The sequence below is a fragment of the Vidua chalybeata genome, chromosome 10 (genome assembly GCF_026979565.1).
Source record: "Vidua chalybeata isolate OUT-0048 chromosome 10, bVidCha1 merged haplotype, whole genome shotgun sequence".
NCBI classification, from domain to species: Eukaryota; Metazoa; Chordata; class Aves; order Passeriformes; family Viduidae; genus Vidua; species Vidua chalybeata.
In genome coordinates this window covers 24,425,528-24,451,390 of record NC_071539.1, presented here as the reverse complement: position 1 = coordinate 24,451,390, position 25,863 = coordinate 24,425,528, and the positions used below count along the sequence as shown (strand labels likewise).

The 25,863-nt window shown below is 49.0% G+C and overlaps 1 protein-coding gene across 1 annotated transcript; it reads right to left on the bottom strand.

The window, feature by feature from the left end:
• Positions 1-497: 497 nt before the first annotated feature.
• ITM2C (integral membrane protein 2C) lies at positions 498-24,025 on the bottom strand. The gene is made up of 6 exons (XM_053951839.1): positions 23,877-24,025; positions 9,803-9,940; positions 8,035-8,223; positions 7,650-7,760; positions 3,665-3,815; positions 498-2,297 (listed from the first exon to the last, which is right to left on the bottom strand). The coding sequence occupies exons 1-6, from the start codon at positions 23,988-23,990 to the stop codon at positions 2,206-2,208; spliced, it is 795 nt and encodes a 264-aa protein (XP_053807814.1). The 5' UTR covers positions 23,991-24,025; the 3' UTR covers positions 498-2,205.
• Between the last annotated feature and the right edge of the window lie 1,838 nt (positions 24,026-25,863).

Here is a 25,863-nt window from a genome sequence, read left to right as displayed (position 1 = left end):
GCCTGGGAAGGCACTAAGGGACCCCCATTGCTGTGTGTAGTGAGGAAAGGAAAAACCCAAAAGGCCAGCCCTGCTGAGCCAGCCAGAAGGCATCTGCAAGCTTAGGTCATGTTGGACACATATCTTGTAGAAATCAAACAGCTGGAAAAGCAGGGCTGAGCACAAAGATCCAGTGCCCACAAGCCACCCAAGCAGCAGAGGTATCTGTCTGCTTCAGAGACATGAGCTGGGCAGCTTCCCCACACAGGCTGCCCTTGGGTGCCCCAGGGATGGGAGATGGGAAGAGCCCTCCAGAGCCTGCAGGCATGGGCAGCTCCCCAGCGGGTCAGCCACATCCCCACAGCTCTCCCATCACCTTGGGAAGGGCCTCCCCACTGCAGCATCCTCCCACTGCCCAGCTCCTCCATCCCACTGGGATGGACCCTCCAGCTGCTGCCTCCCATCAGCTTTGTGGAGGGCATGTGCTTCCCATTCCAGACAAACACACACTTCACAGATCAGAGGTAAAAGACTTTATTATCCCATGGGTTTTTCCTAAGAAGTAAGATTCCCACCAGACAAAATATACAAAGCATCTTATGTTTTCTTTCTACAACTGCAATTCTCATCCTATGGAACAGTGAGCACATGAGCTGACCCCAAAGAACCAAGGTTTGTCCTTACAGCTGCGGGACTGCACAGTTAGCATATCCAATGACCAGTTACATCATGCAGAACCAGAGGGGAGGGCAAGAGGCCTGTATGGTCACCTGAGTGCAGGCTCAGGCTTCTAGAAATGAACAGAAATGCAGGGCTTAAATTTAACAGTTACTTCCATTAAGTGAACCAATTCTCTGACCCACTTCTTGTCATCTTCTTGGCAATTAAAGGCTGGGACTAGCAGCAAGTTATTGCCTAGAAAACACATTGCTTGAAAAGTAAATACCCATCTGGCAGTGGGAAACTTTCCACACCAACCTGCAAGAAGTGCATATAATTCTTCATTTTACATCAAGCTTAAAGCAGAATGAAACCAAAGTGTCCTCCTCTATTTGACAGAAATTAATATTTATAGCTATGTTTATATAAAATAATAAATACTCAGCCTCTAATGGCATACTAATTCCTATTGCATTACATGACCATCCTGAGATCCTGTTTTGTTTTCACATAATTAACTCATAAAATTAACACTCAGAAGTTTAAAATATATTAACTTTGCATTTTGGTTCTGCTGAGTTAATGATTGTACTTGCATTTACTTTATCCTTCCTCTTCCAAAACAACAAGCTCATTTCAACAGATGGTGAACAGGTCCAGATTTGCTGGAAACCAATTAACAAGAATGTGCCAAGTTGAAACTCACCCCATTCTTTCAAGCCAAAAAACTGCCTGCATTTCAAGAACCTAATTAGTTTTAACTACATTTATGGAACAGAGGGAAGAATATTTAATTACTCTGCAATTCTTCTATCTGATGATCAATAGAAATTCAGTTTTGTTCAAACAATTTCTCTGAAGTACATTGATCAGCTGAATCTTGCCTTATATCAGTATCTGTACTCCACTGGTACCTGCAGATAATGTGATACACAGCTGGATTACAGTGATTACTATCAAAACAGCTTTCACTGGAGGAGTTACACAAGAATACACACTGTTAAAAGACTTGGAAAACCTGCTTCTTCACTTGCCAGTAACTACAAGTTCTGCTGCTGACACCACCTTCCCTCTGCTGAGCTCTCAAACTGTCCTGTCTGTAGCCTCACAACTATTCCTTTCCTAAATGCACCTGGTTCAGGTCATTATATCAGCCCCGAAATGGAAATCCTCCTCTTGTGCATACACCCTCTGTCCCAGTGCCATGGCAGCCTCAGAGCAATATCCCAGCCTGAAATTGCTCAGCCAGGAAAAGAGCACTTATTTCCAGCATTCCTATTTCTCAGCTATCCCTTCTACCCAAACCTGCTTCCAAAAGAGATTTCCATACTGGAGTGTGGAGGAAGCTGCATCTACCCCCAGTTATCTTTGAGCACTGTGTAAATTTAAGCCCAGCCAATGTCTTGGGTAGGTAGAAGGGAAGAAAGGGCCACAAAGGACCCCAGAGGTTAGAGCTGCACAAGCTGGGGGGAGTATAAAAAGTAGCCAGATTACCATATCTAAAGAGAGGGCTGAGAGCATGTGTGTGCAAGCAAAGCCAAGGAAGGTTACATCTGGAGAGTGGCTTCATGACTTTTGGCAGATAACAGTTTCGACCACAAAAGTGTTTTCAAAGTGACGAATGCGATGACAGTTTCCAGCCTCGCGTCGACTGACACCTAGAAGTGATTTAAAGAGAGGAGAGAGGTGAATCAACAAATCTGTAAGAACCAAAGCAAGGAGGGGAAGGAAAGCAGATGAGATGCAACTTCTGAACACTGAAATGGGGGGACAACATAGCCCATATGGAAAGCAGCATTATCTGGTCTTTGGAAGAATTAACAATCTTCTCCAGGATATAGTCCTGCAGTAAGAGCTGCTATGGGCTGAAGGAGTCACCTGGCAACAGCTGATTCCACCTGACAGCATCTCAGTGTTATCTCAGGGACCAGAAAGCCTCGAGAAACCAGCAGAAGTCACAGGCTGGTACAGAGCACAGCCCTGGATGCAGCCAAGAAGTGTTTAAAACACCTGTCCGTATCCCTGCGTGCCTGTTCCTGCTGCGTCCCCAGCCTGGGGTAGTGCTTCCCCCTGGGTAACACTTCCCCATGCCCTCCAAATGCAGGTCCTCATCTCTGGGCAGCTCTGCTGGCAGTTCCTCCCCCCTTACAGCAAACCCATGGTGCCCCAGTGACAATGGACCATGCCAGGGCTCCATGGGAGCAACAACCAATGTGTGCCAGCAGCTCCTCCACGTCAGTGCAGCTCCCACTGGGAAAGCACCATCAGCTACAGCCGTGGGGACCTCTGTGCCCTGCAGCTTCCACAGAGATCCAAACCCCACTGACTGTAGGTCCATGTTCCAGGTGAGCCTTTAAGCATACCTTAAAAGCAAATTAATACAAATACTGGTATTAAAGAGTATATTGCAGCAATGTTACCATTTCAATATAAGGTACATACTGCTAATTTCCATGAAATCATTTTTACACAGTCCAGTGTTCCCTCTTCACAACACTTTCCATACTATTATGAACTTAATTAAAGGCAATTTGCAGATCTAATCTGCTCTGAATAGCTGCTACTGAATCGGGTGCCTTCATTAGGGAAATTTTCCAAACAGTTCCCAACAGCACTGCTATTAGTTCAGCCCCAGGAGCCCACGTATAAATGAATTGCTGGCTCCTGCAATCATTTTTGCAGGATTTGTATCAGGCTGATGGATGACACAAACACAGCAGTCAGCACCCATTTGCAGCAGCATCCTGAAGTTGGGTTTAGATTAACTGGATGGGAGACGCCTCAAGGCAAACCCCCCAGAGGGAAACCCCACGCTGGTCATGAAGAGTCCAGCATTGCTGTACCAGCTACAGCGGGGCTGTGACGTGCAGTGAGGAACAAGGGACAGGGCTGTGATGTGGGGTGAGGAGGATGGGGCAGGACTGTGATATGGGGTGAGGAGGATGGGGCAGGGCAGGGCTATGATGTGGGATGAGGAGCAGGGCAGGGCTGTGATGCAGGGTGAGGAGCAGGGACAGGCTCTCACGCCGGCGGGCGCTGCGCCGCCGCAGCCGGTACGTCTCCTTGCCGCTGCACAGGCGGTAGATGAAGGAGCCCAGCTGCTCCATGTCACTGACGTGCTCCGTGGCGATCATCTCCTCCTGGATTATGTACGTCTGAGGCAGGTATGTCCCTTTCTGAAACGACAGTTTCCACTGAAATAAGGCACAAACACTGCCATGATCTCATCCCTGAATGCAACTGTTTCACACAGAACAACCAAATGGAAAATTCATTCCCTGCTGAGGCTCAAGCTCCACTTACTGAGGCCAGTTAACATATGTCCTTGTCCTTGCAAGAAACTGTCCCTTGCTACTAGCACAGTGCACACAAAACAGATTAGATCCAAAAATGGAATGTTGACATAAGGGGTGATGTCAGTGTAGGATCAACCCTGTTATAAACTGACCCAAATTTTAGAGCAGGATGCCCAAAACTGTAACTCTGAGAGTACAACAAAACCATCTGGAGAGAAATAAAAGCTTAACCAAAATTCCAGGAACTCCACTGAAATGTGCACTCTACATTTACTTCGAAAGACAAAACCCAAAACTACCAGCCCAGCTCAGATTCCAACATTCCCCTCTCCTCTCTGGTCCATTCAGCAGAGCCACAATAATGTCCTTCCCTTAGTGCCCACAGGAATGGGGACTAGATATGGGTCATGGGTACCACATTCAGAGAACTGAGTTCTCCACACACCTTCATTGCCCCAGGAACGTCTGAGGCAGTGACATCCCTACTGTTGGGGTAGAGGCCACTATGATGGCCAGGGTGATGGGTGAGGTGTCACGGCAGAAAGCTACCAGAGGATGGAAAAATGAGGTTCCTGTGTGCCCCCCAAAGATGGAGGTCATATCTTCCCCTGCGGTAAAAAGTTCAGCTCAGCACTGGAGTCTCTCTGCAAGTTCATTTCCAGGTGCTCAGGACATCTTTCATGTTTGGACACCATTGTAGCAACAAACAGCTGTGTAACAAGTGCAGCCTAGGCCAGGGTGCACTTGTGAGTAGATGCTAATTAGATCATGAAGCAAAGAATCACCTCTGGTCCCTTTTCCTTAAGTAGAGTCAGAGAAATAAAAGAACTGTCAGACCCTGGGGCCAAGTAAAAGCATAACTGTCTCAAGTTGAAAGGTGTAGCTGGGTGTGTATTCTTTTGCCATCTGTCAGAGCTGGGGCAGTTCTCTGCTGTTCACTGGGCAGTTTTCTTTATCTCTCCCACAGCCAATCCTCCCTCCAGGAGATCTCTGCTGTCCATGGCCAGTGCGTGTCCCTGCATGGCTGAGAAAATTCCATCATCCCATGGGGAGAGGCTCTGCCCAGGGGAGGAGCCAAGTATTCCTACCTGGATACAATCTGACCTGGGAACACCACAGCAGCCTTTGCCCACTGCATTCCCAGAGGAGCAGCTTTCTGCCCCACTGCATTCCCAGAGGAGCAGCTTTCTTCCCCACAGCATTCCCAGAGGAGCAGCTTTCTGCCCCACTGCATTCCCTGAGAATGCCCAGGCCCATCTCCAGCAGCCCTGGAGCTTCAGAGAAAAACTCCAGCCTTGTCCAGGATCCTGCTCCAGCAGAGCCACAGCTGGCACTGCAGGAGGGCTGAGCCACCATGGAATGGCACTGCTGCCACCACCCTGACACACAGGGTGTCAGATCCTATTGTGACTCTGTGACTGTTGGTTTTTTTGTACTATTGCATTTGTATTTTTAATTTTCCTAGTAAAGAACTGTTATTCCTATTCCTATATCTTTGCCTAGGAGCCCCTTAATTTCAAAATTATAATAATTCAGAGGGAGGGGGTTTCTTCACTGTCTCAGACTGAAATAGCTGTGACAGGTGAAAGGGGAATCACCACTCCTCCATGGCAGTACTGTGCAACAAGGACAGTACCTTCAAGTCTCTGCCAAGAACTTTCAGCAAGCTAAAGCTCTGAGCATCTTGTGTTCTGCAAGAGATGTGGATCATCCATCATTTAACTGGGCCACCTCCAATCTCCTGCTGCTGCATGGGGGGAGCATCCCTCCATCCTTTTATGTCAGACACTGATGCAGCCCTGGTCACTGAACTGTCACACCTGTGCAGAATAAAGCCTGAAAGAAGCAGGCACAGGGCATGTGGCAGCCACTCTGCAAAGGGGCACCCTGGCATCAGGCTGGCCAGGAGGAAAGAGCAAAGGACGTTCCCCAACTCCCTGTGCTGCCCCAGTCTGCTGGAGCACACCACTGGTGTTAATTGCTGGACTGTGATTTGATTCTAGAAACAGGACTGCAGTCACTGAACAGGTCCAAAACTAAACCTTCTGCTGGGAATTAGTCTCATTCATTAGGGACTTGACTGCATTCAGAGACGCAGAGAAGGCAAAAGTCTCCAAGTCCAAGGACCAACAAAGCTCACCCAGCATCCAAAAGGCAGCACTTTTGAGCATCAGGGCAGGTCATAAGGTTATAAAGATCCTCCCTGCATCGGGAATAAACTTGAGCTTTCTGCCTGACCAGCAAGGCCATCCCTCCCAAATGTGGCCATGAAGATCATAGGCCTGTAGGATCACAGCTAATTCATCTGGGGAGGGACCTCAGGACTTTATCCCATCTGGTCTTGAAAACCTTCAAGAATTTCAAGGAGGCAGCACAACCTTCCTGGGCACCCTGTTCCATTGCTCCACTATCCTTGTGGTGAAAAACTTTTTCTGAGCCCAAACCCAAGCGAACCACTTTAAAACAATGTCTCTAAGGTATAGGTTAAAGCCTCCAGAGACAGACTGGACACTACGGAACCATCTCAATAATCAGGAGGTTATTTAAACTCATATCTGCTTTGGGCTCTTCAAGCACATAAGACCATTTTAATTGTATTGTTATCACCTTTTTAAATTCAATGATAATGCATAATTTTTACTGACTGTGAGTTTATATCTGTTATTTTAGGATGTGCCCAGTATTCCCAATCTCTCAGTTGTTTTCTCTCAGCTTGTGCAATCCTGCCTTTTCCATCTCCCTCTGCCCCAGGGACTGGTCACCTGCGAGGGTCAGAAGCTGTGACAGGTCTGGAGCGAGTTGTAAGTAAATGCGTGTTGTACCCCAGCGGGGTTCCCAGCACATTTGCCAGATAGTCACAGTGCATGAAATTGTGAGGACTGCAAGGAAACAAACTGGGAGTCTGACAGGGACTGGAGATCAGGCTCTCTCCAGGGATAACTGTTTGTCTCTGAACTCACACTGCAAAGTTCACCAGACTGCACATAGCAGGAAGCGAGCAAAGAGAATTTAAGAAAGAGTAAGAATTAGATTGTCTTTTTTCCCCCCTTTCTTTTGAACAGACCCTCACAGGAGTGATAAAAGACCCAGGCTCAGTGCCTTGATTTACCTGCAGAAGACTGAGACAGACCTTTTGCAGTCTGAAAAATCCTGTGCTTTTTTCCTGCTGTGAAGATTAAATAGTATTCCATTTTAAGATGGCTGCTTTCAGCAGCACAGGCTTCTGAACTGAACAAAATCGCTGGTACTAAACCAAATTAATGCTGGCTGTGAACATAACTGCATGAGCCCAAGCCTGGTGCTGCAGCCCAGAAGGGAGAGCAGCACAGATTCCCCCCAAAAAGGTGAGTGTTGAAGGCCTGTTCCTCCCCAAGGGACACTGAGAGCTCTGCAATTGGCAAACCACAGTGCAAAACACAGGAGAGGGAAAGGAAGGAATTTTTTTTTTTTTTTTCTCTTGATTCCTACAATCAGTAAACACCAGAGGGAAGGAACCTGCTGCTTCTCTGTGTCTCCCTGGTCAGGCTGCTCATCATGCCAGCGTTACTGTGCTGTCTGCACAATCAATACTTCAGCTAAACCTGCTGAAGCCTTCACTCAGGGCCAAGGCTCACTTCCCCAGACACAGCACTTTTGATTTCCTAGGAGCTGCCAGCTGGCACCCAGAAGCCAACTCAAGGAAAGCATGCAGAAAAAGCAGAGCTGCAGCTGTACCTTCACGTTGACCAGTAGCTCCCACAGGTTGCGAGGAGGCATCACGATGGTGGTGTTGAGCTCGATGACGTAGCACTTGTCCAGCGTTATGTCGTGATACGCTGTCAGACCCTGCATGCCAAGCACAGGAATGACACAGCTGAACCCTCTGTAATGAACTCTGACTGTGAAAATGGGTGAGAAGAGGGAATTCAGGGAAGACAGGACACTGCGTTAAACAAACCTCCCTACCAAGAAAGCAGAGAAGGTTGGAAAAACCCAGAGAGGGCCTTGGGCAGGAGGACAGCTCAGGAATAGATCATGTAACAGTGACAGTGCTAGGCCATGAGCTGCTGCAGCCAGCTCAGCCCCATGCTTGCCCCCACTGGCCCCAGGAGCTCCTTACTCGCTGGAAATCATGGATGATGTCCGCAGGGTCGCTCCCTCCAAACTGGGGCACTGGGACATTGATTTGCTCGTAGTTCTCTTCAATGTAGATCTTGACATCTTCGTGCAGCTCCAGCTGCCCTTTGAAGGGCGAGTACAGCGAGTCTTCGTACAGGACACCGCAGTGGAACACACTCTCACGGGGCAGCTGTGGGGACAGATCCAGGCAGGGGTACAACACAACCCCCCCAACAGCTACAGCAAACATGGACAGGAGTGTAGCCCTGCTGGGTAAAACACTCATCTGATGCTCAAAGATATTTTAAGATCAAGCTTTTTACCAGAAAACATTCTTGGTGAACCTAGTGCAGACTACCCTTGTGAAATGATCACATCTCACTTCATGCTAGCCAGGTCCAAAGGCAATAAAGAATTCCCTTTCAGCTTTCATGAGGAGTAATTCAGAAAGGCAAACTGACTGCCTCCAATCTCTTATATTTACTCACCAGGTTGTTACCATCCCTCCATAGCCATGGCTTCCAGTAACTGCATTTTTCTACAGGAGGCAAAGAAAAAGCTGCGTATTTTCTAGGAGGCATAGAAGCTTGGGCCGAGCAGAGAATCATTTCTAGAGGCCCTTGTACCTTGGAGAGGCAAATGCAGCAAAACAAATTGGATTCACTCATAGCAAAACAGGAGCTGCTGTTCTCTGAACAACCTGGGAGGTGTCACTGCCAGGGCCTCCCTCGAGGCCAGAGCTGCTTCTCCTAGGGAAGTGCCTCCATCAAAAGCCCAGGGACAGGTACCCTCACCTGGGACAGGGCTGTATGTGAGGGGGGAGCAGCCCTGGGGTTGTCACAGCGTTTTCAGATCAGGTGTAAATGAGAACAGGTAATAAAGCACTGATGATTTCTTGAAACAAAGACTGCAAATTAATTTGACAGTAAGGAAATTTAGGGAGAAAAGGAGTATATAAAAGACTCTTTTGCTGAGTGGATAAGTGCTGTCTGCAGAGATGAAGGCAGCAGCAGTTCTGGGAGAACTCATTCACTAATAGCCACTCCACAGCACAACGAGGGCTCCAGTGCAAATCAGTGCTCTGGGGTTTCTTGGCTAAACACTCAGCAAGCCGGAGCTCAGCAGTTTCCTCCTCAAAAAGCAGCTCTGCCCTGTCTCATTCCCTGTGTTCTGACCCTCTACAGAGCTGCCAGCCCAGTGCCTTGGCCAGGCCAGGCCAGGCTCTGCAAAGACTATGTAGAAGAAAAGGTGCTGAATTTAATGGAGGTTGAGGGCTCACTTTCTACATCATCTCCCACTTAGTTCTTACTTCTCTGCTTGCTTTATTAATAGCAGCACCTATTTTTGTCACACCTACAGCAATTTTCTGTGCTAGAGCCTACAAAACCTACTGCAAAAAGCTGTTCCCTTGCCTGTACTCCCCTGTTCTCTTGCTCTCCCCTCACAAGCTGTGCTTTCAGACTGCTGTACCCCAGACAGAAGTGATGTGGGGTTTTAAAGGTCCAACTGGCAGGATATTTTTATGCAGTTGAAAAGAAAGCAAAACAAAGCCAAAAGGGAAGGGGAGGGTTTCTGGAAGGCCCTTCCTGGCATTGGGAATGGAGGTCAGCCTGAGCCTACCATTTAAGAAATGCCTCATCTGCAGTACCCAGCAACCTGGCTCCTGAGGTAGCACAGTGCAGGGCAACAAAAATCAACAGCACCTCTCTCAAAGATGGTCTGGCTGCTGGGGCTGATGGAGCCAGAAGTGCTTCCCAAGTCACTCCTACCTGGGTGATGAAGAAGTATCTGTAGACGTACATCGATGCAAAGACCAGCCCCAGCAGCAGCACGAGCAGCCCCATGGTCAGGTAGCACACCCCGCTGAGCGACGAGCGGCGGCCCTGCGCCGCGGGGAGCGGCTCCTCCTGGGGACAGAACCACAGACTGTCAGCTGCTGCTCCGGGGCACCAGCAACCTGCTGTCCCCTCCAAGGGTGCTCCGGGGCACCAGCAACCTGCTGTCCCATCCAAAGAGGTTGTATTGTGCAATGAACAGGGCAGGCACTGCCCTGCAAAGCTACTTCACACCCGGCAACAGTAAAACACTTGTGCATTTTGCCTCCCTTACCCCAGATACATAAACTATATACATTATATACCTATATATTTATATATATTGAAAAGAAGTGTGTGTGTGTGTTTGTGTGAACATACACAGACATATTTATCATCAGCTTCCCACCAATTGTTCAGAACAAAGACAAGCTTTGTTTTGGTGGGAGGTAAAGACTGACCAAAAATAAAAAATAAAATCAGGAACTCTTAGTTCCTGGCTACTGAATGTAACAGCATTTATGTATTTATAGTCATTTTTTTTTAGTTGAAATGCTGCCACTCACAGTGGAATTTCTCATTGGAAATGTTTGTGACGGGAATTACTGGTACCTCCTGGCCCTGCTGGGGTGAGCTGACACAAACAGATGCGCTGATCTCAACTTCATTTTCAAGCACATTGCAGCACAGCTCCCAGGAAAATGGACAGAGCATCAAAAGAAAACAGACCTGTCCTCTTCAGAGTGCTGCCCACTCTATACAGACAGTAGCCAGCTCACCTTGTCACAGCCCTGAAAACAGAGGGCAGTGCAAAGGCAGGGTTACCTCCTGGAGACAGCTCATTCCAACCTATGATGCTCTTGTTTTTATTACCAAAATAACCCTTCAAATGTTAAGCAGAATGATGTAAGGCCTTTCAGAAGCAGATGAAAGAAGCTGGTGTTCAGAGATGCCCCAGTTTCCACACAGAAGAGCTGAAAGCTGCCCTCAGCTGAGCAGGCAGGGGAAGAGGCACCAGGGACAGCTCTTGCAGATTAACTCCCTCTGTGCAGTTTGTGATCTGATGTGTTTGACTACAGACACTCTTCACAGCCTCTTGGAGACTGCTACGAACGGGAGCAACAGACTGAAAAGCAAACATCAGCCTCTCATTTCTAAGGTTCCTCACTTCTTAAAGGAAGAGATGTTTCTCCAGAATAACGTAGCCAACACCCACAGGGTGCTGCCAGTGCTGAAGCCCCAACAGGACAGGCCCCTGCGCCCCTGCCACTCTCTGGTGGCATCATACCAGCTCTGCCCAGCCCAGCTGGCAGCAAACACCTCTTTCCCCTTTCCCTACCATGGAGCAGCCCTTGTGAGAGCAGCAGATCAGTGCCAGGCTTGGAAGCATCATTCCTGTCCCAGACTGGGACACCCCAGCATCACTGAGGCCCCCATGGGGACCCTGCCAGGTGGGGATTCTCTGTTCCTGCCCTGCACCTGAGCTCCACTGAGACGCAGGAGCAGGGGCAGAGCCAGGAGCCTGCAGCCCCTCTCCCACCTGCTCTACTCCCAGCCAACGGGGACACCTCCAGATACTGACTTTTTTATTCCTAGCCACATTCAGCCTGATAACTGACAAGACCAAATTGCTTTGGGGGAGCTACAATTCCAACACACCTCCAGGAGAAATTAACCTACATTTATTTCTCCTTCATCCCAGCTGCTGAAAGACCCACAGCAACTGGATTCACTTCCAGCTCCCTGCACTGAAGGATCACTGCAATCAGTTTGCTGCTGCTCCTCCAGCAAATAAAGGGATGAGCAAGCTGAAAAATATCACATTTTTTCTCTCCTCCTGTAGACAATGGGTAGCAACTCTGACAAGCCACAAAGAACAGAAAAAAAGAAACAAAAAATCATATTACTAGGGGAGGTTTAAAGGCTCTCTGACATGAACCACTAGGACAAGAAAGTCATGCTGGATATCAAGTGTTTCACAAAAACAGCTTTCCCCAGACACTTGTCATCACAGAAAGAGTGCAGATGGTGAGGGTGAAGAGGAAGAAGAAGATCTCCTGACTGAAGCAAGGCTGAGAAAATGTTTCATGCTCTGCAAGTGAGCCATATCCGAAGGGTGCCAGGTTGCTGTGGCGGTTAATGCACCGCTGCTCCTGCGCTGGGCTGCCAGCGCTCACTCCAGGGAGGGCTTGGAGAGAGGCTTTGTGAGGACACAGCAACTCAAAAGGCAAAAAAAAAATACTCCCACTAAGAGAAAAGCTGTGTTTGAATAATAGTACAGAGGGGAAATAAGCCCACAATGGTTTGCTACTTGCTAGGGCAGCTCTGTCTTCTTTGCATAACCAAAGACACCATGAGACATCCCACCTCTCACTTCCAAAGACAGGTTCTGCTCCCTACAAAACATTCCTGGCTTCAGGAATAATGCCAGAGCTCTGCATTGTGGGAGAAGGTGGGAGAAGCAAAGCAGAGCTTTTCTCTGGAAGAAGTTATTAAACAAACCCCCAGATTCTGAGGGAGGAAAGAAAAAAATCAACAGCAACCATTCTGATGGAGCAGCAATTTAGGCAGTGAGGCTAAAAATTGAGACAGCCAGGCCAAGGGGAACAGTTGACACAGGCCTACAAAATACTGAATAAAAATCACCTGGAAAACCTGACTAAAAATGTGTGTCTCCATCTCCCAGCCCAGCAGATGGAAAGGCCACCAGCCTTTATCACTGTGAATAAATGACAATTTAAAAGCAGGTACATCAGTCTGCACCTTGGCCTGGGGCTGGAGGCATCCCCAGCACTGAGAGCCCACGGATGGAGCAGTGCACAGCCTGCTCTAACAGCTCTTCACCCAGGATAACCAATCTGCAGCAGCCTGGAAAAACCCAAGGAGCTTGTTGCACAGGCTGCTGCCCTGGTCATGCCACTACACACCTCCTTTCCCATAGGGCACCCACTCCCTGCAGTAGAATTGTTTACAAACAGGGTACTCTAAAAACCAGAAAAGCCATCACAGCTGATTTCCATCTCTGCTTGCCTAGGAATGCCTGGCTCCCCAGCAAGGGGAGCAGGATTTTCCTGAAGAGCAGTCCATGCCCTCAAGGCGTGCATTTCCAAAGAACAAAAATCAAAATATTAACACACAAAACCGCTGTACATTCACCAGGTATTTAACAGTATTCCAGAAAATTCATTAACCAGACACACTGCTTGCAACAAGCCATCCCATTAATTTTCTGCCTTGATCGAGCTTGGGTTTTTTTTGGCCAAGAGGAACAAGAAAGGTTGGGGTCTCTGGGCAGAGGCAGGGACAGGTATTTCAGCTGAGTAAATGGGCTTTCCTCTTTTCATTGTTTTAAACACAGTATTCCAAGAGTTGGATATATTTTACACAAAAATGAACATAAGGCCCTTCCTCCCCTCCCTGGGTGGAGCAGAGAACAAACATTTATTTGTTTCTCCATGAAAGAACAGAAGGAAAAGCAACAGCAGTGGCAGAAGAGCAGTATGTCCATGGTCCAGGCACTACAGATGTGCATGTGGGGTGGATAGACAGATACACCCCCAGCTCTGCAGAGCATCCCACTGCCTTTCCACACAGTGATCCCTTCTTTGCTCCATTTTTCTTGGCAGTGCCACTTTGCTGACCCTACAGAGAGGGCTGGGCCAGCTCCTTTTCCAGGTGACCATTTCAGAAAAGGCAATGGGTAGAGTTCCTTATGCTCTGCAACCCAAGGGGAAGCCACAGCTGCTCTTCCCCTGCATGGACAACGGGGGAAAAAACACCCACCTGTCACAAAAAGCACCTGCACATCTTGGTTTTTTGCCTGGCATTATCCTGCTAATCCTTCATTCCGCTGGGACGAGTCAGAGGCAGCTCCACACAGAAGCCTGAGCTCCCAGACATGCTGACTCTGATTGCTGTCAGGCATTTAGCCCAGCGCCCGCAGCAGACAGGATATTGGAATATAAAAAGGAATTCCTTTCCTCGGATAAAACAGGCTCTTCACTATGACTCAGTGCCCTGCCAGCTCACGGGGCCAGCACAGGAACAGAGTACAGGCAGCAAATACCCAGATGGGAAAGGATGGAGGCATGATACAGACCATGGGGTAGAGGAAGCTTGAAAGTAGCCTGAGGGGTGGGGAAAAACCCTAATTCAGTCTTTGTGGATTTTCTTTGGAATTTCAGGTCTTGCTGAGGACATGATTAAAACGGCTGGTGTCCTGTTATCCCTGTTTGGTACTAAATGGTTAAGAACAGTTCTCCTACAAGGGGGTGGGGGACAGAAACCTGTCTGCACACAATGTCTGGTCCAAGGTTTGGAAATCAAGTTCAAAGGCCACAGTGAGTAAGAGCAGGGAAACCTCCCAGGCACCTGTGGCTGTGCCAACCCCCCAACTTCACAGCACTGAGCCTTTGGACACAGCACTGGAGGAGCTGTTCACAAGAACCATACCTGGTGAGATGCTGCCTTTGGAATTTCTCATTAATACAGGAGAAGGTTATAAAAATAGAAATGTGACATTATTGCTCCTTCATCACCCATGTCTTGCTAAAGATGACAGAAGTGAGAAAATTAAAAGTGTCATGTCACGCCTCGATCCCTTCCCAAGTCACACATTGCCTTGGCAGAGATGGGCTCCGCTCATGGCCCTTTTCTGCTTCTGCAGCTTTAGAAACAGATGAGTCCTCCACAAACCCTGTTTCCTGCATTTCTGAAACACACAGGTTTGAAATCTTTAATTTTAGGTGTAGCAGGGCCTGACAAACTGAGGACAGAGATTGGCAAGTGTCTAAATATACACCTCCAACAGGAAAAGAAGCGTGGGGTGACTAAAAATAGTAGATGTGATTTTGGTGACTGACAAGTAAGGAGAGAAATGCAATGCAAAGGGATGCAGTTTGGAGAGCAGTGCCATCTAAAATATGTCATTGCTCTCTGGGACACTGTTCAAGGGAGCAGCAACCTGAGTTCTCAATGTTTGATGCACTGACATAGCTGCAAACACTGCCATGGCTTCCTCAAAGGACGCAGGCTCCAAATTTAAGAAACCCTCATGAGAACAATCTAACTTACCTTGCTGTTCACTCATTTCTGGTAGTCAAAGGCCAATATGGACTATGGGGAAAGAAAAAATATCAGGTCAAGGTCGCTACCTCCAGCACATCAAGTCCCATATTCACAGCAAAATCAGTAACTGCTTTACAAAACACAAGGACTTGCAATAGTGGCACCTCCACTTACTTCAAGTGGAAAAAGCCCACAGCTGATTGCTGGAGAACTGCAGTGCTGCCACTTACCGTAGGTCCTGGAAGGACCTGAACTCTCCTCTGATGTGATGGTTTAGCTTTGAGTGTTCCCTCCTGCGAAAGTGACCCCCATGCTTGTACCAAGAGCCTGCTCTTTCTCCTTGTGAAGCAAAGCCCCCATCCGTCCACACCACTACCAGCACCCCTACTGCCCGAGGTGCTGGGCACTCACTGCTGCTCCCTGCTCCAGGAGAAGCACTGCAGAGTTTGTGGGATAAACTTTAAGGTGAAGAAATCCAGAGCTGCCTCGCAAAGACAACTATGTCTGTACTCAGGAATTCCAACACAGGGGAGCTCAGTGGTGGAGAGCCCCCAAGGATGGCCAGAGCGAGCTGAGTGGGCAGGCAGGCTCCAGACTGGAGAACCTGCCAAGCTCTGTAGAAGGGAGGTGAGAGACTACACACAGTTTGAAAAAGGCAAAGGAAGACAAGAAGAAGGAGTGGAACAGAGAGCTAAAATATCACAGCAAAGGCATCCTGGCATCCTTCAAAGCACCCCCGACACTCCAAAGAAGGCTCCTGTGCCAGATGAACAAAAAAATGAGTCCTGTCCCGAAGAGCAGTTATGCTTGGAGAGAGGACAGGAAGCAAAATGAGAATACCAGGTGAGCCCGTGGGGGAAGACTGCCTAAGCAACTGCCCTGGCTGAGAGGGGTCAAAGCTCTGCACTGGCAATGAGAGGCCTCTCAAGGAACCCACACATGGAAGGAGAGACCTTCCAGGCTGAAGGGAATTGCTGATGCTCTAGGTTAGAAAAGGGAACATGTGCATGAATAGACAGAGAGGAAAACACACACACACACACACACACACATATATATATATATATATATATATGGCACACAGTTTCCAAGGCAACCAAAGTCCCTGCTCACAGTCCTTGAGCAGTGCTTGCACTGGCCAGCCGACAGCATTTCCACAGAGAACACAACTGATGACTTTTGGACTCAAAGATGCCTGGAAGCAAAAAGAAACCCAAAAAGCAAGCCTAACCCTAACCCTAACCTTACCCTAAGCCGGTAATTAAGAGACTATCACAGCTGAAGGCAAAAAAGTTGCAATAAATTAATCTAATCACACCTTTGAGTGACACCACAGCATGTGACTAGTAACAAAGCCATCTGCCTCAGGAGTCACTTCACAGTGCTGGAAATTAGAATATCAAAAACAACCACTGGCTAATTAAAACCCCCAGCGTTGTTGCTATATGACAAAGACAGCAGGATGTTAAAAATGCAGCTTAGCATGTGGGAGCTCCTAAGCACTCAGTGATCATATTTTCCTTCTCCCTCATCAGCAAGAGAGATATAGATCCCCCTCTTTTCTCCTTTTTTCATCCCTTGATGGAACTAAGGGGCTGTTTCTCCTCCCTCTTTGCAGAGGGGTGAAGAATTAATTTCCATATTTTTTGTTTTGTTTTGTTTTTTTTTGGCAGAGGCACAACAACTTCCAGCTGGAATGATTCCAGCCTCCCTCTCCTTTTCCCAGGAGTACAACCATTCAGAGCATTAGCAGAGCCAACAAAGCCCCGGGTAAAAACAAGACTGTTCTTACCACACTCACCGCTGAAGTCCCCGAGCATCATGTTGAACAGAGAGGCCGGCAGAGAGAACATAAACAGCTGTGACAAAGTGGCAAAAAAATATCCCAACCTGGGCATTTAACAGCCTGACTGCCAAAATACTGATTCTGATAAACACAGCCTGATTTCCAGGCCACTCACTGCAATGATGGGGAAAATCAGTCCCTGCCATGGAGCAGCTCCAACACCACAGCTAAAAGGCCCTGGAGCACCTGGGCAGACCTCACCTGGGAGAGGGAAGGAGCCAGCACAGCCATGTGAAGGCCATAGGTTGTTTAAGGTCTTTTTACAAAAGACTCCCTGAAGTGGGAGGTGGTATTAAAAGAATGGAAATCTTCGCCAGGAGAAGAATGGAGGTTAAGCTTTGGCACTGTGTCTCAAAACCTCTCTAGAGCGATGAAAGGCAAAAGGCAGCTCAAGCAGGATCGAAGCAGAGCAGCTGCTCTGGAAATAGGGAAAGCTCTTAAACTGAGAGGTTGGCAAATTTAAAGAGAGCCTTGACTCAAAGGTAAAGACATATGCAGGAGGGCAGACACCTGACTCCTTAAAAGACCTCTCACAAATGCCAAAAATATTCAAGAATACTGCAAAACTGAAGTAAGGAAATGGCAACAGCTTTCAGCTTGCTCTTGGTGTAGCTGAGCCCTCCTTCTCCTCCCAGGTGAAGGGAAGAGAAGCTGCTACCAAAACTAGTTTGTTTGCTTCCACCATCATGCAGGGCTTGGAGGAAGCAAACCATGAGCCTGGGTCACCACCAAAGTGCTGAGCTGTCCCTCAGGACACGCTCCCCTTTTCCCAGACTGCAATTGTACAACTGCTCCCACGTAAAACAAACCCACCTAACAACCCATGCAAGTGGCCCTGGGCACAAGCCAAGGGAGCTAGAGGCTGATTTCGCAAGAGGTGTGAAGGATTGGGTGCTGTGGCAACACATTTGAAAGCGGAAAATGTGACAGAGAAAAGACACATCAAAAGGTTTCACACGATTTCACCTGAAGTTTTTTACCTCTAGTGATGCCTTTGGACGCTAATGAAGCCCCAGAGCAGAGCAACAGCTGGGCCCAGGACTCATCTGGACATTTCCACTGGGCTCTCACGCTGCTTCCCCCAGAAACTCCATGTCTGGAGAGCTTTTGGGTGTGTAAAATGTAAAATCACAGCACCCACCTCAGAGCTGGCATAGTCAAGGCAAACAGAGGTGGTCAAATCAGCCATTCTGGATCTCACCAAGAGCAAGCCAAGCACTGCTGATCTGGCTATGGCAAATGAAGCTAGCATGGTCCCTCCTCACTCTTCCTCTAGACGTGACTGATTCCCAAAAAGCTGGAAGAAACGACACAGCGGTGCTCAAGATGCCCAAGAACACCCAAGGTCCTGCCTTGTGCTGGTTCTGCAGACAAGAGGGACAGTTCCAGCCAGAAACCTGCACTGATCACTCCGAGCAGAGGGGCAGAGTCCAGCAACTCCTGGAGGGCAAGTTCAGTCATCTTCAAGGAACCAGACTTCAGGTCACAGCATTTGCTCCTTCCTTGAAAATCAGGACTTGCACAGTGTCACACCATAAAATGAAGTCACTGCTCCCTTCTGGAACACTGACAGCTATTATCTCTTCTCCCAGCAACAGCATAGCAAAACTCTGACACTCAATCCTACACTTGAAAATTCACCACAAAGAAAAGGTGTCTAGTTTAACAACAGCAAGAGAGAGGAGGCAAATTTACCCTTCTCTTTGTTGTTCAAACTGACTTCAAAGGTAGGACATAGCACTAAGAAAGACAACTCTGAAAAGCAAGTGCAGAGAGATGACTGAAAAAAAACAGCACCCTCACACTGTCCTCCTTCAAATGGTAACACTGGCATTAAAAAAAAACCCAAACATTCCTAGGTTCTCACACATCACTTGGGAAGAAAATGCACACCTACAAGTGAAGATGCCTTTTCCATCTCCTGTAAATCTGGTAATGAGCAAACATTTGGCAGCACAAAATCAGGAACTGCAGAGCGGCACATGGGGACACCTCATCCTCCATCTCTCCAGACCTGGCTGCAGTGCTCTGCTGGATGCAGCTCTCTTCTTCTGGGCTTCTGCCCCATACTTACTTTTGCTTCATTTGTACCCTTTGAAACTCTTCTTTTTAAAGGTATTTCTTGGTTTTCTGTGTTTTGCCAAAAAAAAGCTCACCAAAACTGCTGTGCCCAAAGCAGGTAAACGCAACAGGTTCTTCCCACATGAAGAGCTTCTCCATGCAAAGCTGGGCTGGCTCCAGCTCTCCCCCACCTTTGGGAGAACACAAACCTCTGGACAGCTATTTCTAGTTCCTCTGTCTCCAGCTCTTCAGTCTACATCTCTTTGGTGAAAGACAGCTAGATGTTTCAAAATTCAGTTGCATTTATAACGCTTCTGCTTGGAATAGATATTCTCTGTCCTAATCCCTCTGCCAGTGTTAGTCAGATCCTTTGTCATGCTCAGCTGGAATATCAAATATTCATGTCCGGAGTCCAGTAAGACACTGAAGTCTAGTATTTCACTAGAGCAGATCCTGCAAGGGTCTGCAGAGATGTCTCCTGCAGAGACCTTTTTTTTCCCAATGCAGACCTTTTCCTCTGCTTCCAAGGCATCCCCAAACCACAGAGAACCAAAACCAAATGACAGTGCTTCTCTTTAAGCTGACAACTCCATACAGGCCACAAAAAGAAATTACCATTTCAGCCCACATGGTTATAGGAGGGTTGGGCAAAGACCAGGAATAACCTTCTGTTACAGGAGGCTGCTTCTCAAAATTTGGATCTGCCATATTCAGCTCCCTAAGCCTCAATATGGTGAGAACCCCCACAGCTCGAGAGCCTCAAGCCTGCAAACATGTCAATGAGCACAATCAATCCACACTGCTGCCAGCAAGCTTTTCCTTCTTCTCTCTGAATTTACAGCTTGTTTTGTGAAAAAGCCTCTTTTAAAAAGACTCTTCCTCACAGCCCCTTCCCTCGCCATCTGTCTCCCACCTCACAACATTCTGCAAAGAAGTCACTCACAAAACCCAACACTGCACTGGCACAGCAGCGTCCACAGGTTGGTGTGACTCTGCTTTATGTGCCCAAAGAGCCACTGCTCCTCCACCTGCCCGATGAGCTGGACCCCAGCTCTGGAGCATCACTGCTCAAGGTGCACCAAACCCCTGGGAGCCAAAAGTGGCATTGCTGTTCTGCTGCCACCACGAAGACCTGATGAGTTGATCCTCTTGGACTTGCTCAGGCAAATGCAAAGCATTCCCAGCTCACCATGGCCGGCTGAGCATCAGGAAAGGCAGGGGAGCAGGGACACAGCACCAGCCCCAACACTGAGGCACTATCTGCCTGCTTAAGAGCTCCACATCCACAGGAGACCTACTCCTCACTGGGGAGATGGGCAGTCACAGGGAACAGAGCTTCCTGAGCACCAGAGGCATCCTCAGGGAACATGCTCCCCATGGGTTTCCAGGCTTTGCCCTGCTATTTCTGCCAAGCAGGGCAACCACACTGGGTGTGGGAGCTGGGGCAACACAGAGGAGGCTGGGACAGCTCAGCTGTCAGCCAGGAGCTGAGGCACCCAGCAGACAGAGGTGCTGAGGTGCAGCTACAGAGAGACCACCCAGACACAGAAGGGTTGGATGGATCCAGTGCCAGGCAGCAAGCAGCTCCTTGTGGGAAACTTCTCCATACAACCAGGAAGGCTGTGATCCAAAGACCACCGAGTCTTGTCAAGACTTTGGGAAGGCAGATGGGATGAAAGACATCAAATCAAAGCCTGGTATTACTGCAACCAACCAAGAGCAAAGCATCGGTCACAATCTGCAGACACCATTGTGTGCACCCTGGAAAGCCCCTCGCAGCCCCCGGCGCTGTGAGGCACTGCCAAGGTGTTTCCAGCAGGTTCACCAGGCCTGTGGATATGGAGAGAGCTCTCCCAGTCCTGCTTGGGCCGTAAAGCCCTTCTCTCCCACCAGCCAGACCTGAGCAAACACTGCCCTGCCTTTGACACTCATCCTTCCAGAGACAAACAGGACTGCATGAGCAGTGCTTTCCCAGAGGCAGGACAACAGGCTCCTGTGAAAGCAGCCCCTGGATCACACAGGTGTGCTCCCACTGCCTGCAAACCCCCCTGTCCCCCCAGACACCAGCCTGTTCTGCAGTGCTGCCTGTGGGGCACCATTTCCCCCAGCCAGCAGCACCGGGTGCCGGACACAGCCCTCGGCCAGGCCAGTGGGGCAGCCAAAGCCCACTCTGGACAGAGAGAGGGCTGAGAGGTGCCTCTGCCCTCCAGGGCTTTCATCTACACCAGGTGAGGCAGAAGATTTTCATGAAACCCCTTCTCCTCTGGCTCTTGCACGGTCTCTGCCAAATAATGAGCATTATTAGAGGGGTGCACAAGGGATAAAAAAAAAAACAAACAAAAAACTGACACACATTTTGACTAGAGAGCTCCAGCCATCAGTTTTATTTGGTTCCTGTGGATTTCAACATCCACCACAAGCACAAGGAGCATACTTCCCAGAGCAGTTAAAGACACAGCCTATGTATTTATTTCCATTTTGGACTGCAAATAGGAAGTTCAATTAAAACTTACTGAATACTATTTTGCGTCTGAAATAATATTTTCCAACGAACACAATGGATTATTTTACTGGCTGCATAACCTCAAGCTGCCTTCTGCTCAAGGCTGAAGGCACAGTTCCTGTAGGCCACAGTTCCGACTGTTTCTTCTATAATATCTTAAAGTCTTGCAACAGTCTCAAAATTACGTGGATTTTTCTGACAGGAGTTTAAACTGCATATTCTTCCCTATTCAAGCCAAGCTGTACAGGGGAGAAACACGGTTCAGCACATGCAAGCTTGCTGTCACGACTCCTCTACCTACTACTTTTCAGGACACATTAGCATTACAGACATCTTCCTGCCTGCTGCATCTTTGCATTCACCGAGCACCTGCCAAAATTCCCAGGCTGCAGAAGCGGCCGCTGAATCATTTCCCAGCTCTGGCTCCTATCACTGGGATTGAAGTTATGAGATCAAAGAGGAAAGGAATGCAGAGCAGCTTGTTTGCATGTCACCAATGCCATTTTGCTGTGAGGCAGCTAGAGAAAGACACACACAGATGGAAATTATTGGCAACAGGAGCAGGAGTATGGCAAGAAAGGCTGGCTACAGAAAGACCAACACCACAAGCCGGGTGTTTTACAAAGGTAACGGTCCAGCTAAGCCCAAGCACACCAAAGAATCCACTGTCACAGTCTGAAAAACATCATCAGGAAGTGGCCACCTGATGTCAGTGGATGTGCTGCTCCCTGGACATCCTCACACTGCACAGACTCACTGTTACCCACTCCTGCCCTTATTTCATGGGTCTTATGTTGATGTTCTTACATGTCTGTCTGCTGGAATCAAGAGACTGCTGAGGAGTCTTTGTTCTAAATTCATGTTTCTAGGTTCCTTTGTAGCTCACAGAGGTGGGCTTAAAAGAACACCACCGTGCCTCCCAAGAGTCAAGGCCCAAGGCAACATAAAATCCCCAAAATTTATTATTTCCTACCTAAGCCAATTCCATACATCTGGCAGGACCTGAATCAGAATAATTTTGATTGCTGGGATCTGGCAGCACTAATGATAGAAACAAGCTTCTGTTACTTTATTACTTTTTAAACTGCTTTTCTCACAGCACTCATGAGAAATAGATGGATCCTGCCTGAACTCATGTAGGATCAACAGAAGAACTGAGTTTCTGGCTGTGGAAAGCTGTTTATGTGGAAAGTTTAATGGCAGGATGAGCTGGAAGTCCAGTGTGATAGTCAGCTTCCAGGGTTGGACATCAGAGGCAGGAAGAAAACCAGCACCTTAGTTTGTAATTAGGAAATACAGTCAGAAAATCACTGGAAATCACCAGCAGCCACGTTCCCCCAGGTCTCTGCAGAGCTCCTTGGTGTGAGAATAACAGATGCAACCATGATAGACTGAGCACAGCGAGACCCTGGCAGCACAGCCAAGAGCTGAGCACATCGTGTGTGATGGGAGAGATCATCATGGTCTAAGTGACTCCCTGAACTCTGCACAACAGAGCAGTCTCCTGAAGCCCCTGCTGTAAAGCACTTCTCCAGAGCAATTCCCACTTGTTTGGTGAGGCACACGAGGAGAAACACTCTGCACTGCTGCAGGAACAGAGCGAAACTACAGCTCCCATATTGTTTTTTGAGTCAGAGAGAGACTAGGGTTCAGTAAATGATCAGACCACATGCACAGCCTAGGGATGTGCGAGGAATACAGAAATGCCATTTAGGACTCCTCTGAAACGGGAGTGCTGTAACAAGGCAGAGTCGATGCTGTGGGTCAGGCCCAGATCAGGACGACAGCCTCACAATACACGGTGTGGAATCCACCCAGCACGTCCACCCTCGCAGCAGGGCAGGCAACTGGGGTTCTCCAGCACCAGAGACTTCAGAAACGCCCAACTCCTGCCTGGTTCACTGTCCGTGCTCGAGAGAGGCATTGCCCGACAACGCCTGGCCACGGCTCCCACAGTCCGGGAGCGACCCACACAGCTCTGCCCAGCCCCAGCCCACGTTCTGCATCTGCTACGGATGGTCCAGTACCTTCCCCTTGTGCCTGAAGGGATCCCAATCATGCAGGCATGAGCACTGGTTCCCCTCTCCTACCCATCACCTGAAGCCAGCAGATCAACTCCACATCACCGTGTCAATTCCCATCTGCAAAGCATCTAGAGCTCTGTGCTCTTAGCCCTTTGCTTCCCATCTTGCTCCAGCACCATCTGCTTTCCTCCTCTTGCCTCTTCCCCGTACCAACAAAGCCTTCAGAGATGCTGGGTTTTGAAACCCATCCAAACCGAAATTACATTCCCGCAGGCTAAACCGCCCAAAGGGATGAGTTCTGCTGCCACAGAGTGCGCTGGACATTCACTCCCGTGCCCAGGGACGGCTGCTCGCACCACGGCGCCGCTACCCTGCCCCATCCCCTCCCCGCTCCTCTCAACTTCGGGCGCCCACCAAGCCCCCGAAGCCGTCGGTAAAGCCGGACACTTCTGCCGGTGCCTGTCCGAAGCAGCACCACACCACCCGCATCCCTCGTCTCCCGCCGCCCCTCGCCCCCGCTCCACTCACGGCGCCCGGGGGCAGCAGCACGGCGCCCGCCACCCCATCGCCCCCCGCCGCCTTCTCCTTCTCCTTGTCCGGCTTGAGCGCCGCGGGCGGCTGCTGGACGCCGATCTTCACCATGGCCCCGCTCCGCCGCCACCGCTGGTCCCGGCACCGCCCCGGGGAGGGGCCGCGCCGCGCCCGCCCTCAGCGCCCAGCCCGCCACGGGCACCGGGCGGGCCCCGCACCCTCAGAGCCGCCCCGGGACCTGTCCGCCCGCGGAGACCCGGCTGCCTCACCACCCCCGGCAGCACCGCTGTGAGAGGCCGGGCTGCGGGACACGGAGCGGGTGCAGCGGCACCCCCGGGATCTTGGGGTACGGCACGGTCAGTACTGCCCGTGGCACTATTGACATCGGGTCAAAGGGGAAAAAACCAAACCAAACTACTCCCGAGCCTGAAGATGCACCGGCCTGCAGCAGATGTACACAGAAAGCAGGGGTTACTCTGGGGAAAGCTGGAGAACCCAGCTGCTCTTGGCTTGGAGGCCACAGAACAGAATCCCTGGTGGAACTCGGGTGGCCTTTCCCCCAGGATCAGCTCCGGGCGGCACAGCAGATGGATTACCTTCGTCGTGGGGGACAGTGATCCACAAAATGCCCTGTCTGCCAGAAGCAGAGTGTGGCACGCAGAAGAGAACTGGGGGAGGGTTGGGTTGCTTTTGTGCCACCAGATGATGGCTGGAGAGCAGCAGGGAGCACAGCAACGAGTAAAGAACACATGCTGATAGTTTTGTTAAGTAAAAAAAATGGAAAAAAAAATTAACAAAATCCTCTCTGCCAGCTACAGGTAATAAGGAAAGTAGGAAATTGTCAGTCGATAAACACAGCACTACCCTTACATTGATTTGGTCCACTTAGACATAGTATTTATTTATAATAAAGTTGTTAGAAGCATTTTCTTTCGATCCAGATAGGTTCATTATGTACTGAGTGCTTTACATCATGTTTTGAACTAACCCATTGATAAATTAGTGCTAAATTTTATTTGTAAAAGGCACCTTTGGCAAGGATTCAACATTGACTCACAACAATTGCTCACAGTGCTGACTTACTTTGTTCAATATTTGGAGCTGTTTAGTCCTCCCAGCATCCCACCCTGTGGGTAAAAGTTACATGGGAATTACAAGTTTTATCTCACACAGAGATAAGGGGCTGCATTTCCACAACAGCATCTGATTTCAGGAGCTCAGACTGAGACAAGATGGTCCGGAGATTATGGAAATGGGAGTGTGTACAGCCAGATCCAAACATCTCACACTCACCATGCAAACCAGGAGACAGCCCACCAGGGTGTTCCCTGACTAAAGCTGTTAGGCAAATGCTAACTCTTCTAATAACATTTATCCCGTATCACATGTAGTCTTAGAGCAAGGAAATGTCCAGAACAGGGCAGAAATCCCCTTGTGCCCCTCTCAAGCTACCAGATCATCCTGCTGCCCAGACTGGGCCCTGCCATGCCCGTTTTTCAGGTTGTTTAGCCCACTCATCCTCAGGGACAGCTCTCTGTGTGACAAAGGCTGCGTTACCTCCTCTCCTCCAGCCCGGTGCTCCACAGGGCAGCTCTTGTCACATGGGAGAAACCTAAAGCCAGGATGCAGCTGAGGAAAAGTGATTATGAAGTACATCTGGTAAAACCAGAGAAAGCTTGACACTAAAATCTTCAGTTTAAAGGCAGGAGATAAAGTTAGGGTTTGTTCTTTCCATTTATGTCTAAGGGGATTCTGGCCCCCCACCCCCAGTCAGTCAGTCTGCGGGACTGGTGGGACAAGTCTGCAGTCAGGAGAATAAAGGATCCTCTTCTAATATTTAGGTCATTTGTGACAGATACTGATAGAAAGAGGCACAAGGCTCTTGATGGTTACCAGGGCTCCTGACAGAACTAGTCTATTGATTTTCTGAGAAGCAAGCAAATGGCAAGGCAGCATCACACCACGGCCAAGCCAGCAGCGCAGC